The 15,264-nt window shown below is 43.1% G+C and overlaps 1 protein-coding gene across 2 annotated transcripts in view; it reads left to right on the forward strand.

The window, feature by feature from the left end:
• The first annotated feature begins 2,380 nt into the window (after positions 1–2,380).
• LOC139387386 (phosphatase and actin regulator 1-like) overlaps positions 2,381–15,264 on the forward strand; it is a 60,739-nt gene continuing 47,855 nt past the window's right edge. Inside the window, exon 1 of one of the 2 annotated variants that reach the window (XM_071133531.1) lies at positions 2,381–3,095. In XM_071133531.1, the coding sequence (XP_070989632.1) occupies positions 2,786–3,095 (310 nt within the window). In that variant the 5' untranslated portion in view covers positions 2,381–2,785. The remainder of the gene's footprint in view (positions 3,096–15,264) is intronic. The other variant, XM_071133532.1, reaches the window with a different exon arrangement.

The raw sequence follows: 15,264 nt of genomic DNA on the forward strand, positions 1-15,264 counted from the left end.
ATTAACTCCACCATCCCAGACACCCTAGACCCACTCCAATTTGGACACCACCCCAACAGATTCATAGATGACGCAATCTCAATTGCTCTCCACACTGCCCTCACCCACCCAGATAAAAGGAATAAGAGAATGCTGTTCATTGACTACAGCTTAGCAGTCAACACCATTGTTGGAGTAATAACCGAAAGGTTGCAAGTTCGAATCCCCGAGCTGACAAGGTACAAATCTGTCGTTCTGCCCCGAACAGGCAGTTAACCCACTGTTCCTAGGCCGTCATTGAAAATAAGAATTTGTTCTTAACTGACTTGCCTAGTTAAATAAAGGTAAAATAAAAAATGTTAAAAAATTGTCCCCTCAAAGCTCATCACCAAGCTTAGGACTCTGGATCTGAACACCTCCCTCTGCAACTGGATCCTGGAATTCCTGATGGGCCGACCTCAGGTGGTGAGGATAGGCAACATCACCTACGCCACTCTGACCCTCAACACAGGGGCCCCACAGGGGTGTGTGCTTAGTCCCCTCCTGTACTCCCTGTTCACACCTGGAACTCCATAAATACTATCTGACAAGAGTCTGGGAGTATAGAGAACCTTACTGTCCATCGACCTAAAGGGTGGTGGGAATAGCACATGGTGAAATTCTGTAATCGAAAAATGGCAAAGGGCATTGACTCCAACACATTGACCTGTGGCAGCAGTTGGAAAATCAGGTGCCTTTGTCCCTCATTTCAGATAGGGGCTTTGATGTCACTGGAATAATACACAGTTCATTGAGCGGAACATCAATTTTCACCCTGAAACATGATTGAAAACACCATGGAGACCTTTAGATATCTTCCCTTCTGGAGTTTAAATTTGTGAGTATCGAGATGCAGAGTGCAAGGGGAAGGGACTGCATGGCTATGGGGTGGCAGCGTTGGCCATTACGCACGACAGGCTATACCCAACTCTCCTGTTGCAAGTCTAGATTAATATATCAGAGGACAAGATCTACCTCCTCCTTCAGGATTTGAAAAAACGTCATGACGCGTTGGTATAGTGCACTTGTTATGGTATGATAGATCCCATGACTGTGCACCCCCCTCCCTCCCTCCCTCCCTCCCATGACTTGCATCATGATTTACTTTCTTGACTTGTCCCTCTTTCGAGCATTGGGCAGCACTTCAAATGGGGAGGACAGTCTCATAGTAATGGCTGGAACTAAATTAATGGATTGGTCTCAAACACATCAAACACCTTGTTTTCTATGTGTTTGATACCATTCCATTCACTCCATTCCATTCATTTTTATGAGCCGTCCTCCACTCACCAGCCTCCTCTGGCATATACCATGGCTCTCCACCTCCTTTCAAGGAGCCTAATAATTGTGAAAATATACTTAAGTGTCAAAAGTTAAACTAAAAGTAGAAATCATTTAAAATTCCTTATATTTAGCAAAGCAGACCGCACCATTTTCTTGTTTTGAAAATGTACAGATAGCCAGAGGCACACTCCATCATAATTTACAAATTATGCATTTGTGTTTAGTGAGTCTGAGAGATCAGAGACAGTAGGGATGACCACGTGTTCTTTTGATATTTCCGTGAATTGGACCATTTCCGTATTGAGTACTTTTGGGTGTCAAGGAAAATGTATTGAGTAAAAAGTACATTATTTTATTTCGGAATGTAGTGAAGTAAAAGTAAATGTTGTCAAAAATATTAATAGTAAAGTACAGATACCCCGTAGTACTTAAGTATTTTTACACCACTGAATATACTGTATGTCCATTGAAGGAGATGTGTGATGTAGCCCAAACCCATGAAGAGACAGTAGCTGGTGACTAGTTTATTGCTAAAAAAGGATGCACTATAGGCCTATTGAATATTCTTGCCAGGAACTTTAGGGCTAATGACTATCTATCTATGTATATTACAAGGATAGTTGGCACAATGGCAGAAAAATACATGAATTAAAGTAAGCAGGCTACTAATTAAATTTCTTCTAAAATGACAAGATAATTTTGCTTCGTGCACAAACATAATATATATAGAGATAATATCTCTCCTCTCCTCTCCTCTTCAGTGTGTGTGTGTGTATGTGTGTGTTTTGCTATAACGGCACATTTTATTATACTGTCTCTTAGGATGAATATTTAACACTATCATAACAAGATCAGCAGTGAATTGTGTTCAATTGGAGTCTAATTGCCTGTCCAATCAAGTATGCCTGTCCAATCAAGTATGAGAAAGCTCTCTATCCAAACTATCATGTAGGCCTATAGTTGGAGCCTATAATTTGGTTCAAACCCGTTACTTTCTTTCTGTCTGTAGACTATATTACTGCAGGGGTGCGCTCTGGGTAGGTAGCCAATCATATGCTCACTTGCGGATTAGTTTTGCAGACGAGGATGGGTATTGAGGGAGAGACAGGCACAGCAATTCACTCACTCTATTTCACTATCAGTCATTATTTTGGGACAAGCTGTAAAGTAGCCTATAGCAGCAATGGTCTACATCATAGTATAATAATATCCGTGGTTTTGAATTCTGCCCTTGGCATTCCGGAGGCAGCCCGGTGTGAGTGAGCGAGATCGGAATTCAGGTCCAGGTTTGGAATATACAATATTATATCTGTCGTCGTTGATAGAAGAGACGAAGGGGTTTAAGGAAGCGCTCAAGATCGAAAGCGTTGCGATTGGTTGAGGTCAGGTAGGAATCGGGGAGCCGTTCGTTTAGGGAGCCGTTCGTTTAAAACCCCGTCCCCGTATGCCTTGCATTTAGACGCAAATTCATTTTCGTCTATCCATGTTCAAATCGGGCAACTACCCCATGGCGGCGGATACTGCGCCCACCACCATGCATGGGAGTTGGTTCAACAACACCGGCTACATGGAAAACAATATGCCCGTGGCGGTGGAGAAACCGAAGAAGGCATTTTACCTGGTCAGAATGATGTCTCTCAACAACAATAAGAAAGGGCAACAAACCAAGCATCAGCAAACCAACCACCAGCATCACCAGAATAACAATATGCCCTTCATGATACACTGTCACATCGGAAAAGAGATCAAACACATTTGCAGCAACTGCAGTCGCGGGAACGAAACCCAGGACGGTGAGTAAGTCTTGCTGCATATGGATGCATTATGCCCATATATACAGTCATTGATTGTGGCACAGTCTCGCTTCATCTCTGCTGGCCATCAAACAAACGCTGGTTTCATTGAGCACGCTCAATAGGGGGGACACATGCGTTCTTGTTTGTCCATTCCGCAAATCTATATCCTAGAGGTGAAAATGTCTTGACGTATTTAATCCTGGTAACATCAATCACAGGCGCGCAACAATTCCAGTTGAGGCTTGACTGCGTTGCTCTGTGTAATCGAGGAGGCTATGCTCTGTAGGCTACCTTCTTTACCACATTATTTACACTGCCTTCATTAGGAAATCAAAGTGTATTGGTGGCGTTAACGGATTTGAAGCTGTTATCGCAGATGGAGCTACAAACAACCATTTCACTGCAATAATGCCTTCGTGTGTGTGTGTGTATGTATGTGCATATATATATATATATATATATATATATATATATATATATATATATATATATATATATATATATATATATATATATATATATATATATATATATATATATATATATATATATATATGAGCATTGACTAGAATACACAAAGTGGGTAAAACGGCTTGTAAACATTAATTAAAGTGAAGAGTTCCATTACTATGTACATTGGGCAGCAATCTCTAAGGTGCAGGGCAGAGTACTGAGTAGTAACCAGCTAGAACAGTGACTAAGGTTCAGGGCAGGGTACTGTGCTAGTTGTGACTCTAAGGGTCTGATGGCCTGAAGATGGAAGCTGTTTCTCAATCTCTTGGTCCCAGTTTTGATGCACCTGTACTGTCTCAGCCTTCTAGATGGTAGCGGGGTGAACAGGCCGTGGCTCGGGTGGCTGAGGTCCTTGATGATCTTCTTGGCCTTTCTGTGACACCGGGTACTGTAGATGACCTGGAGGGCAGGGCGTGTGGCCCTGGTGATGAGGATTAGCGTGGCGGAGGTGTTGTTGCCTACCTTCACCACCTGTGGTTGGCCCATCAGGAAGTCCAGGACCCAGTTGCGCAGGGGTTCAGACCTTGGGCACTGAGCTTAGAGGGCACTATGGTGTTGAAGGCTGAGCTGCAGTCAATGAACCGCATTCTTACATAGGTATTTTCCTTGTCCAGGTGGGATAGGGCAGTGCAATGGCGATTGCGTCGTCCGTGGATCTGTTGTGGCGATATACAAATTGTGGTGGGTTAGGTGGAGGTAACATGGTCCTTAACTAGCCTCTCAAAGCACTTCATGATGACAGAAGTGAATGCTACGGTACAATGATCATTTAGTTCAGTTACCGTCGCTTTCTTGGAGACAGGAACAATGTTGTCCCCACTTGCTTTAAGATGTCCACCAGACCGGGATATGGCGAGATTGAATATGCCTGTAAATACTCCAGGTCTGTGCATGCTCTGAGGATGTGGCTTGGAATGCCGTCTAGGTCGGCAGCCTTGCGAGGGTTAAAGTGCTTAAACCACTTACTCACTCTGTTGCATTGGGTACACATTTCACAATGCAACACTTTGTAACAACATCCCATAGTGCAAAACTATGTGTAGTGGGTCAAACAAATGCATCATGAAAAACAGGCATCTACAATGTACTATTTCTGGCAAAGAGTGGTATGAAACGATGTAGCAGCAGCTACAATAGAATAGCTACATGGCATTGTAGACTTAGAGAAATTATATTTGTGTTGTGTGTTTGACAGGTATTTTTGGAGCTGGTTCCTGGCGTGGTGTAGAATTGGCCAAGAGCCCCCCCTCAAATGCCTGACTCCACTACCCAAAATCCTCTCCTCCTACTGAGTAGCACCTGAAGTGGTCATTCTCAGTCCCCTGCTGTGCTGTTTCACCCTACCCCACCCCACCCTAACCCTGCATGAAGCCAATATGATTATGAGGATGTAATGAAACATGAGGGTTGAGTTTCCAGTACCCAGATTAATATTTGTTCAAGGACTAGGCTAAATCTGGTTCTGGGTAACTGGCCAGAGGAGTATATATGTGTTTATCAGGGAATACATGCTGGTAAAGAAACACTACTGATATAGTAGCCTACAGTTTAAAGCCCTTTTATCTTATTCTTAAAGTCTTTGTAGCTTTCTCTTGAGAGTTTTTGTTGAGTTGGAAGAAGAGTGTAACTTTGACTTTGCTGCAAAGTACTTTTTATTCATTTGGCTGCTGCTCACGCAATATGATGAGTTCTGAAGGATGTCTCGAGGATGTTTGGCACGTTAACGGGCAGCTATGGGAGTATCTTTCACCAACCACAGATGAAAAATAAACTGTCACTTTCAATTTGCATCCCTGTCTACAAGACTAGGAAGTGTGTGGCTGGCTGTTGTCTCAAATGCAGAGTTGACAATGGTTAGTGAATTCTGTTTTTCTTATTGGACTTCATTTGAAGTCATTTGAAACATCACCTGGATTCAATTAGCATTGAATCTGATCTATTTCTAGACAGAGCTGTGGCAGAATTGTGGCTATGAGGCGTCAGACAGTGCATTTGAGTAATGGTCTGTGTTACTGGTTTCACTGCATTCATGTCTGCCTTGGTTCTGAATGAATCTTGCTAGAGCAGTGTTTCCTAAACTCAGTCCTGGTCACCCCGAAAGGGTGCATGTTTTGTTTTTTGCCCTAGCGCTACACAGCTGACTTAAATATTCAACTCATTAGTCTTTGATAATTTGAATCTGCTGTGTAGAAAAAAACAAATCGTGCATCCCTCAAGGTCTCCAGGACCTAGTTTTGGAAACACTGTGCTATACCATATAACCTTAACCCCAGTGGAGCTCTTGCAGTGATGTCATTTGAATTATGAACGCTGTGGTGGTGTGACACTGTAGTGACTGACGCACTGTCTCCTGTCCCCGAGCTAGAGGTCATCTCATACAGCTGAACTACAGCCCCATGTAGCAATCAGTTATCACTTTTAGAGCTGAACTGTAAGAAAGTAGCCTAGTTATAGCTGAAGTGGCAGATTGCATGGCTCTCATCAGGGCAGTATATAATATAATTATCACTATGGAACTGTTATAGGCCAAAGATTGTAGGTTGGTTGTCTATGGGCTTAATTACTGCTTCTGTAGCCTGTGTGTGTAATAATTTGGTGGGTGCTTATTTCCTATTTCACACATCTACAAGTGTGTATTATACACATGTGTGAATGAGATATGCAAAAAACATTTCCAAACTCCCCCTGAGAAATCCTCCGAGAGCGGGGTCACGGCCAGGGTCAGCCATTTACCAACAGAGTTTTGTGTATTGTAGCGTACCGTATTGGTATCGGTATCCCCAATTTCCCCGCATCGTAATACTTTTTAGCAACTGTCGGGGTCTCAACTTACTGTTACTAGTTGATTACACAAGGTGCAATTTAAAAATGTTGTATTTTTGGGGCGATCTAAACCTGTAGTAATCATGGTCGAATTACTGACCGGGAGGCCCTCATTGATCATCAGATATCATATTAAAAACGAGTAATTTCTCTCCACCCCATGGCAAAATGAGTAGAAGTGCATGAAATTATACTGAACAAAACTATAAATGCAACAATTTCAAATATTTGACTGGGTTAGTTCATATAAGGAAGTCTGTCAATTGAAATGAATTCATTGGGGCCTAATCTAGTGGTTAGAGCATTGGGCCAGTTACCAAAAGGTTGCTGGATCAAATCCCAGAGCTGACAAGGTAAAAATATGTTGTTTTGCCCTTGAGCAAGGCAGTTAACCCACTGTTCCCCGGGCACCGACAAAGTGGATGTCGATTATGGCAGCCCTCAGCATCTTTCTGATTCAGAGGGGTTGGGTTAAATGTGGAAGACACATTTCAGTTAAATGCATTCAGTTTACAACTATCTCCCTTTCTATGGATTTCACATTACTGGGCAGTGCCACAGCCATAGGTGGGCCTGGGAGGGCAAAGGCCCAGCCACTGGGGAGCTAGGCCCAGGCTTTATTACAGATTGAAAAACTCCTCAGTTTCATCAGCTGTCCGGGTGGCTGGTCTCAGACGAACCCGCAGGTGAAGAAGCCGGATGTGGAGAACCTGGGCTGGCGTGGTTACACGTGGTCTACGGTTATGAGGTCGGTTGGACATACTGCCAAATTATCTTAAACATTGGAGGCGGCTTATGGTAGAGAAATTAACATTCCATTTTCTGACAACAGCTCTGGTGGACATTCCTGCAGTCAGCATGCCAATTGCACACTCCCTCCACTGAAGACATCTGTGGCATTGTGTTGTGACACAACTGCACATTTTAGAGGCCTTTATTGTCCCCAGCACAAGGTGCAGCTGTGTAATGATCATGCTGTTTAATCTGCTTCTTGATATACCACACCTGTCAGGTGGATGGATTATCTTGGCAAATGAGAAATGCGTCACGTGTGCTGAAAAATACATCTACACATACATCTTACTCATCGCACCCATCAACGAGAGTCTGTGTTCCATGCGCTAAAACAGGATTGCTTCTGTTTGATGCACTGCAAGTCCCACCTCTCCTCATTGGTTTTTAGGAGCATATACCCACATGGGTGATTTGAAAGATGAACTGAGGGCCACACTCCAGTCCAGTTGGTGGTGGTAATGCATCTTAAAGTGTGCCAAATGCCATAAAATCCAAAGAAGAAGCCTGAAGGACTTGGTTTACCCTTTTATCTCTGGATGAATTGTTGGAGTAGAGGCCCTTGTGTATTTCAGGTAAAATAACAACCCAATGTTTCTGTCCCAGGACAAATTAGCTAGCAACAGCAAGCTAGCTAGCTAAATTTCCATACATGTTTTAATGCTTTTTTAATGTTACCAAATTAATATAGTTGGTCCAGAGTTTGTTTTGACATTTCAACCTGCGTGTCCTGAGCGGATCTGTGGGTGAACAAAATCAACATGCGCACGCAAGTGGTGTGGTCAGCATACATGCATACAGTCAGTCCCTCTCCCCTTTCCTTGGCCTCTATTTCTTACATCTCTCAGAGAAAAATGACAATTTATGGTATTGCTTTGCGCATTGACTTTACTGAACTCTGGAGAAAATGAACATTGTCAGATGTACTCACCCATCAACAATGTGCTTTCCCCTCCATTAGACATTGTGTGTGCAGGAACTCACTCTTTTTCACTCGGTCCACTCATTCAAGTGCCTATGTGTTTGTGTCATGATGAACAGTACGAACTTGTTACTAAGTCTAATGGTTTTAAATGACTGTATTGTCTGGAAACTCACTTGTAGAATTCACTTGCAGTAAGTCTCTTACAGAGAAGCAGTGCAAGGTTATTAAAGAGGTGCCTAGTTATTCTTATTTTGCTGATATTAGGTAACTTGCAATCTGGCCCTGATGCAATGTCTCCAAACCCCCTCTGATTTTATATCTAGATCTGGTCTTGGTATTCTTCATTTAAAATGTACACAGCGTGTTGTCTAACATTGGGAGTTAGGATTTAGGCTAAATCAACTGATGATGGTGTAATTTTATTTTCTGAAACCTGGCTCAGCAAGTCTGTTCTTGATAAGGCTATTTGTATTGTATAAATGGTTACAATGTGTATCGCACTGATGGAGTTAAGAAAGGTGGGTGTGGCTATATATGTAAAGACTAAATTCCTTGTAAGTGTGGCTATTTGAAACTATTTGTTAACAGTTGGAATTTCTTGCTTTGAATCTTGAGGTTTCAAAGGATCTCTCCATAACTGAGATTGGCTGTTATAGACCCACCTCTGCTCTCTGTGATGCATTTTCTTCTCTGATGCACCTTAAGTCTAAACCTCTTTACAGTGAAATTATCTTGATTTGGTGATATCAACTGGTGTCTGATGTATTTTTAAAATGTATTGTTGTTCTATGAATCTTACCCAGTTGATTAACTCACCCACCCGCCCAAATCTCAAATGTCCAGAGAAATCGACCCTGATTTGATATTGACATACGTTTCACGTAAATATTCTGCGGTTGGTGTTTTCTGTAATGATGTAAGTGACCATGTGTGCTGTTGCTGTTAAAAATACTAAGGTTCCTAAAACAAACCCATGCTTAATTCGTAAGATAAGATTTTTAATGAGCAGGCTTTCTTCATGATTTTGTTTTATTTTGACTGGAGCAAGAATTGTGCTTATTCCTGATGTGGAAACTGCCAGGAAATTCTTTCATGTTTTCTTTCAAATAGTAAACAAACATACCCCATTCCACAGGTTCTGAGATAAAGGACGTGATAATCAATGGTTTTCTTCTGAGCTGTTTAATAGTATTCGTAAATATAAATCTAGCCTGAGCTAAGGCAAGGAAATCATGTTCTGATGCTGATTGGCTTCTTTTTAGGTAGATATGAAACCAGTGTTAATCTCTTCTCAGGAAGGCCAAATCTGTCTTATCACTGATAGCCTGAATGTTTTGGAAGGCTGTTAAGTCTGTCTGGTCAAAGTAATGTTAATGAATTACCGTCATATGTTTTGAAGGACTCTGTTGCTGTGTATGACAACTGAAATGCTGAATTGTTTCAATGAGCACATTTGTATCATCAGGTAGGCTGTTTGATTCAGTGTACTCTCTCTGTACAACCCTGTGGATGCCATTCTCAGTGCAGAAGGTACATAAAGCTGTGAAATCCTGTGAAATCCTGCAGGTCTTGAATCTTGACCCCTGATTTTTATTTTTATTTTTTTTAAGTGGCAGCTGATTTCACAGCTGAACCACTTATATACAGTGGGGCAAAAAAGTATTTAGTCAGCCACCAATTGTGCAAGTTCTCCCACTTAAAAAGATGAGAGGCATGTAATTTTCATCATAGGTACACTTCAACTATGACAGACAAAATGAGAATAAAAAAAATCCAGAAAATCACATTGTAGGATTTTTTTATGAATTTATCTGCAAATTATGGTGGAAAATAAGTATTTGGTCACCTACAAACAAGCAAGATTTCTGGCTCTCACAGACCTGTAACTTCTTCTTTAAGAGGCTCCTCTGTCCTCCACTCGTTACCTGTATAAATGGCAGCTGTTTGAACTTGTTATCAGTATAAAAGACACCTGTCCACAACCTCAAACAGTCACACTCCAAACTCCACTATGGCCAAGACCAAAGAGCTGTCAAAGGACACCAGAAACAATATTGTAGACATGCACCAGGCTGGGAAGACTGAATCTGCAATAGGTAAGCAGCTTGGTATGAAGAAATCAACTGTGGGAGCAATTATTAGGAAATGGAAGACGTACAAGACCACTGATAATCTCCCTCGATCTGGGGCTCCACGCAAGATCTCACCCCGTGGGGTCAAAATTATCACAAGAACGGTGAGAAAAAATCTCAGAACCACACGGGGGGACCTAGTGAATGACCTGCAGAGAGCTGGGACCCAAGTAACAAAGCCTACCATCAGTAACACACTACGCCGCCAGGGACTCAAATCCTGCAGTGCCAGACGTGTCCCCCTGCTTAAGCATGTCCAGGCCCGTCTGAAGTTTGCTAGAGAGCATTTGGATGATCCAGAAGAAGATTGGGAGAATGTCATATGGTCAGATGAAACCAATGTAGAACTTTTTGGTAAAAACTCAACTCGTCGTGTTTGGAGGACAAAGAATGCTGAGTTGCATCCAAAGAACACCATACCTACTGTGAAGCATAGGGGTGGAAACTTCATGCTTTGGGACTGTTTTTCTGCAAAGGGACCAGGACGACTGATCCGTGTAAAGGAAAGAATGAATGGGGCCATGTATCGTGAGATTTTGAGTGAAAATCTCCTTCCATCAGCAAGGGCATTGAGGATGAAACGTGGCTGGGTCTTTCAGCATGACAATGATCCCAAACACACCGCCCGGGCAACGAAGGAGTGGCTTCGTAAGAAGCATTTCAAGGTCCTGGAGTGGCCTAGCCAGTCTCCAGATCTCAACCCCATAGAAAGTCTTTGGAGGGAGTTGAAAGTCCGTGTTGCCCAGCAACAGCCCCAAAACATCACTGCTCTAGAGGAGATCTGCATGGAGGAATGGGCCAAAATACCAGCAACAGTGTGTGAACCTTGTGAAGACTTACAGAAAACGTTTGACCTCTGTCATTGCCAACAAAGGGTATATAACAAAGTATTGAGAAACTTTTGTTGTTGACCAAATACTTATTTTCCACCATCATTTTCTAATTAATTAAAAATCCTACAATGGGATTTTCTGGATTTTTTTTCTCTCATTTTGTCTGTCATAGTTGAAGTGTACCTATGATGAAAATTTATAGGCCTCATCTTTTTAAGTAGGAGAACTTGCACAATTGGTGGCTGACTAAATACTTTTTTGCCCCACTGTAACTAGGCAAGTCGGTTAAGAACACATTCTTATTTTCAATGACGGCCTAGATGGATTTTCACCTTGTCAGCTCAGGAGACCTTGCAACCTTACAGTTAACTAGTCCAACACAATAACGACCTGCCTCTCTCTCGTTGCACTCCACAAGGAGACTGCCTGTTACGCGAATGCAGTAAGCCAAGGTAAGTTGCTAGCTAGCATTAAACTTACCTTATAAAAAACAATCAATCATAATCACTAGTTAACTACACATGGTTGATGATATTACTAGATATTATCTAGCGTGTCCTGTGTTGCATATAATCTGACTGAGCATACAAGTATCTAAGTATCTGACTGAGCGGTGGTAGGCAGAAGCAGGCACGTAAACATTCATTCAAACAGCACTTTCGTGCGGTTTGCCAGCAGCTCTTCGTTGTGCGTCAAGCATTGCGCTGTTTATGACTTCAAACCTATCAACTCCCGAAATGAGGCTGGTGTGACCGAAGTGAAATGGCTGGCTAGTTAGCGCGCTCGCTCTGAGCCTTGGGGTGGTTGTTTTCCTTGCTCTGCATGGGTAATGCTGCTTCGATGTGGTGGCTGTTGTCGTGGTGTTGTTGGTTCAAGCCCAGGGAGGAGCGAGGAGAGGGGCGGAGGCTATACTGTTACACTGGCAATACTAAAGTGCCTATAAGAACATACAATAATCAAAGGTTAATGAAATACAAATGGTATATAGGGAAATAGTCCTATAATAACTACAACATACACTTCTTACGTGGGAATATTGAAGACTCATGTTAAAAGGAACCACCAGCTTTCATATGTTCTGAGGAACTGAAACGTTAGCTTTCTTACATAGCACATATTGCACTTTTACGTTCTTCTCCAACACTTTGTTTTTGCATTATTTAAACCAAATTGAACATGTTTCATTATCTACTTGAGGCTAAATCGTCCGATTAATCGGTATCGGCTTTTTTGGCCATCAAATAATCGGTATCGGCGTTGAAAAATCAGAATCGGCCGACCACTACTTTTTACATACACAAGATGACACTGATAGAGATGGCAGCTTCGCTTCTAGTCCTCAGGAAATTGTGCAGTATTTTTTTTAAATGTATTTCTTACATTGTTAGCCCAGAAAACCTTAAGTGTATTTACATACAGCTGGGAAGTACTATTGGATATCAGAGTCGTCAACTTACCAGCACTATGACCAGGAATACAACTTTCCCAAAGCGGATCCTTTGCACCTCCCAGGGCATTTGAACTGATTCCAGAGGCCGACCCAAAACAACGCTGCTGGAGGAGAGGGTGCCGACATGGTCTTCTAGTGATGCTTCGGCTGTGAGCACACCACCCACCGCTTCCGAGTATATTACTCGCTAATGTCGTGTCCTAAGTTAACAAAGTCAACGAAATCAGGGCAAGAGTTGCTTTCCAAAGAGATATTCGGGATTGTAACATGCTCTGTTCCACGGAAACATGGCTAGCTGGGGACATGCTGTTGGAGTCCGTACAGCCAACAGGATTTTCAGTGCATCACGCCGACAGGAATAAACATCTCTCCAGTAAGAAGAAGGGCGGTGGTGTATATTTCATGATTAACGACTCATGGTGTAATTGTAACAACATACAATAACTCAAGTCCTTTTGTTCTAGAATTCCTCAATCATTTCCCAAGAGAATTCTCCTCCGTTATCATCACAGCCGTGTATATCCCCCCCAGCAAGCGGATACCAAGACGGCCATCAAGGAACTTCACTGGCCTATATGCAAACTGGAAACCATATATCCTGAGGCTGCATTTATTGTAGCTGGGGATTTCAACAATGCTAATTTGAGAACAAGGCTACCTAAATTCTATCAGCATATCGATTGCAGTACACGAGCGAGTAACACGCTCGACCACTGCTACTATAACTTCTGCGACGCATACAAGGCCCTCCACCGCCCTCCTTTTGGTAAATCCGACAATGACTCCATCTTGTTGTTCCCCTCCTATAGGCAGAAACTAAAACAGGAAGCACCCGCGCTTAGGTCTATCCAACGCTGGTCTGACCAATCGGATTCCACGCTTCAAGATTGCTTCGATCACATGGACTGGAATATGTTCCGGGTAGCCTCAGACAATAACATTTGATGTATACACTGACTCTGTGAGCTAGTTTATAAGTGTATAGGAGATGGTGTACCCACTATGATTATTAAAACCTTCCCTAACCAGAAACCGTGGACTGATGGCAGCATTCGCAAAACTGAAAGCACGTACCCCCGTATTTTAATGGATTACAAAAAGAAAACCAACCCCGTCACAGACATCGACGTCTTGCTTCCAGACAAATTAATATACTTTTTTTGCACGCTTTGAGGACAATACAGTGCCACCGACGCGGCCCGCTACCAAAGCCTGTGGGCTCTCCTTCTCAATGGCTGACACGAGTAAAACATTTAAACGTGTTAACCTTCGCAGGGGAGCCTCCTCTGAGCATGCGCCGACCAGCTGGCAAGGTGTTTTACGGACATAATCAAACAATCCCTATCCCAGTCTGCTGTCCCCACATGCTTCAAGATGGCTACCATTGTTCCTGTTCCCAAGAAAGCTAATGTAACTGACTAAATGACTATCGCCCCGTAGTACTCGGTGTCAGTGTCGGCACTCACTGTCATCATGAAGTGCTTTGAAAGACTAGTCAAGGATCGTATCACCTCTACCTTACCGGTCACCCTAGACCCACTTCAATTTGCTTACCGGCCCAATAGATCCACAAACAATGCAATCGCCATCACTGCACACTGCCCTATCCCATCTGGACAAGAGGAATATCTAATGTAAGAATGCTGTTCATTGACTACAGCTCAGCATTCAACACCATACTATCCTCCAAGCTCATTATTAAGCTTGAGACCCTGGGTCTCGACCCCGCCCTGTGCAACTGGGTCCTGGACTTCTTGACGGGCCGCCCCCAGGTGATGACGGTAGGAAACATCTCCACTGATCCTCAACACTGGGACCCCACAAGGGTGCGTTCTCAGCCCCCTCCTGAACTCCTTGTTCACCCACAACTGTGTGGCCATGCACGCCTCCAACTCAAATCATCAAGTTTGCAGACGACACTACAGTGCAAGGCTTGATTATCAACAACAATGAGACCGCCTAGAGGGAGGAGGTGAGGGACCTCAGTGTGGTGTCAGGAAAATAACCTCACTCAATATCAGCAAAACAAAAGCGATCGTTTACTTCAGGAAACAGCAAAGGGAACACCCCCATATCCACATCGAAGGGAAAGCAGTGAAGGTGGAAAGTTAAGTTCCTCTGTGTACATATCACCAACGAACTGATATGGTCCACGCACACAGTGTGGTGAAGAAAGCGCAACAACCTCGAGGCTGAAAAAAAATGTGGCTTGTCACCAAAAACCAACACTAACTTTTACAAGTGCACAATTGAGAGCATCCTTTCGGGCTGTATCAACACCTGGTACGGCAACTGCACTGCCCACAACCGCAGGGCTCTCCAGAGGGTGGTGCGGTCTGCGCAACGCATCACTGAGGGCAAACTACCTGCCCTCCAGAAGACTTACAACACCTGATGCCACAGGAAGGCAAAAAAGATAATCAAGGTCAATAACCACCCGAGCCACTGCCTGTTCACCCCGCTTCCATCCAGAAGGTGAGGTCAGTACAGGTGCATCAAAGCTGGGACAGAGATAGACACAGTTTTTAAAACTCAAGGTCATCAGATTGTTAAAGAGCCACTACTAGCACAGAGGCAGCTGCCTACCTACAGACTTGATATCATTGGCCACTTTAATAAATGGAACACTAGTCACTTTAGTAATGCCACTTGAATAATGTTTACATATCTCGCATTATTCATCTCATATGTATTTACT

This window comes from Oncorhynchus clarkii, chromosome 28 (assembly GCF_045791955.1).
Source record: "Oncorhynchus clarkii lewisi isolate Uvic-CL-2024 chromosome 28, UVic_Ocla_1.0, whole genome shotgun sequence".
In the NCBI taxonomy this organism is placed as follows: Eukaryota; Metazoa; Chordata; class Actinopteri; order Salmoniformes; family Salmonidae; genus Oncorhynchus; species Oncorhynchus clarkii.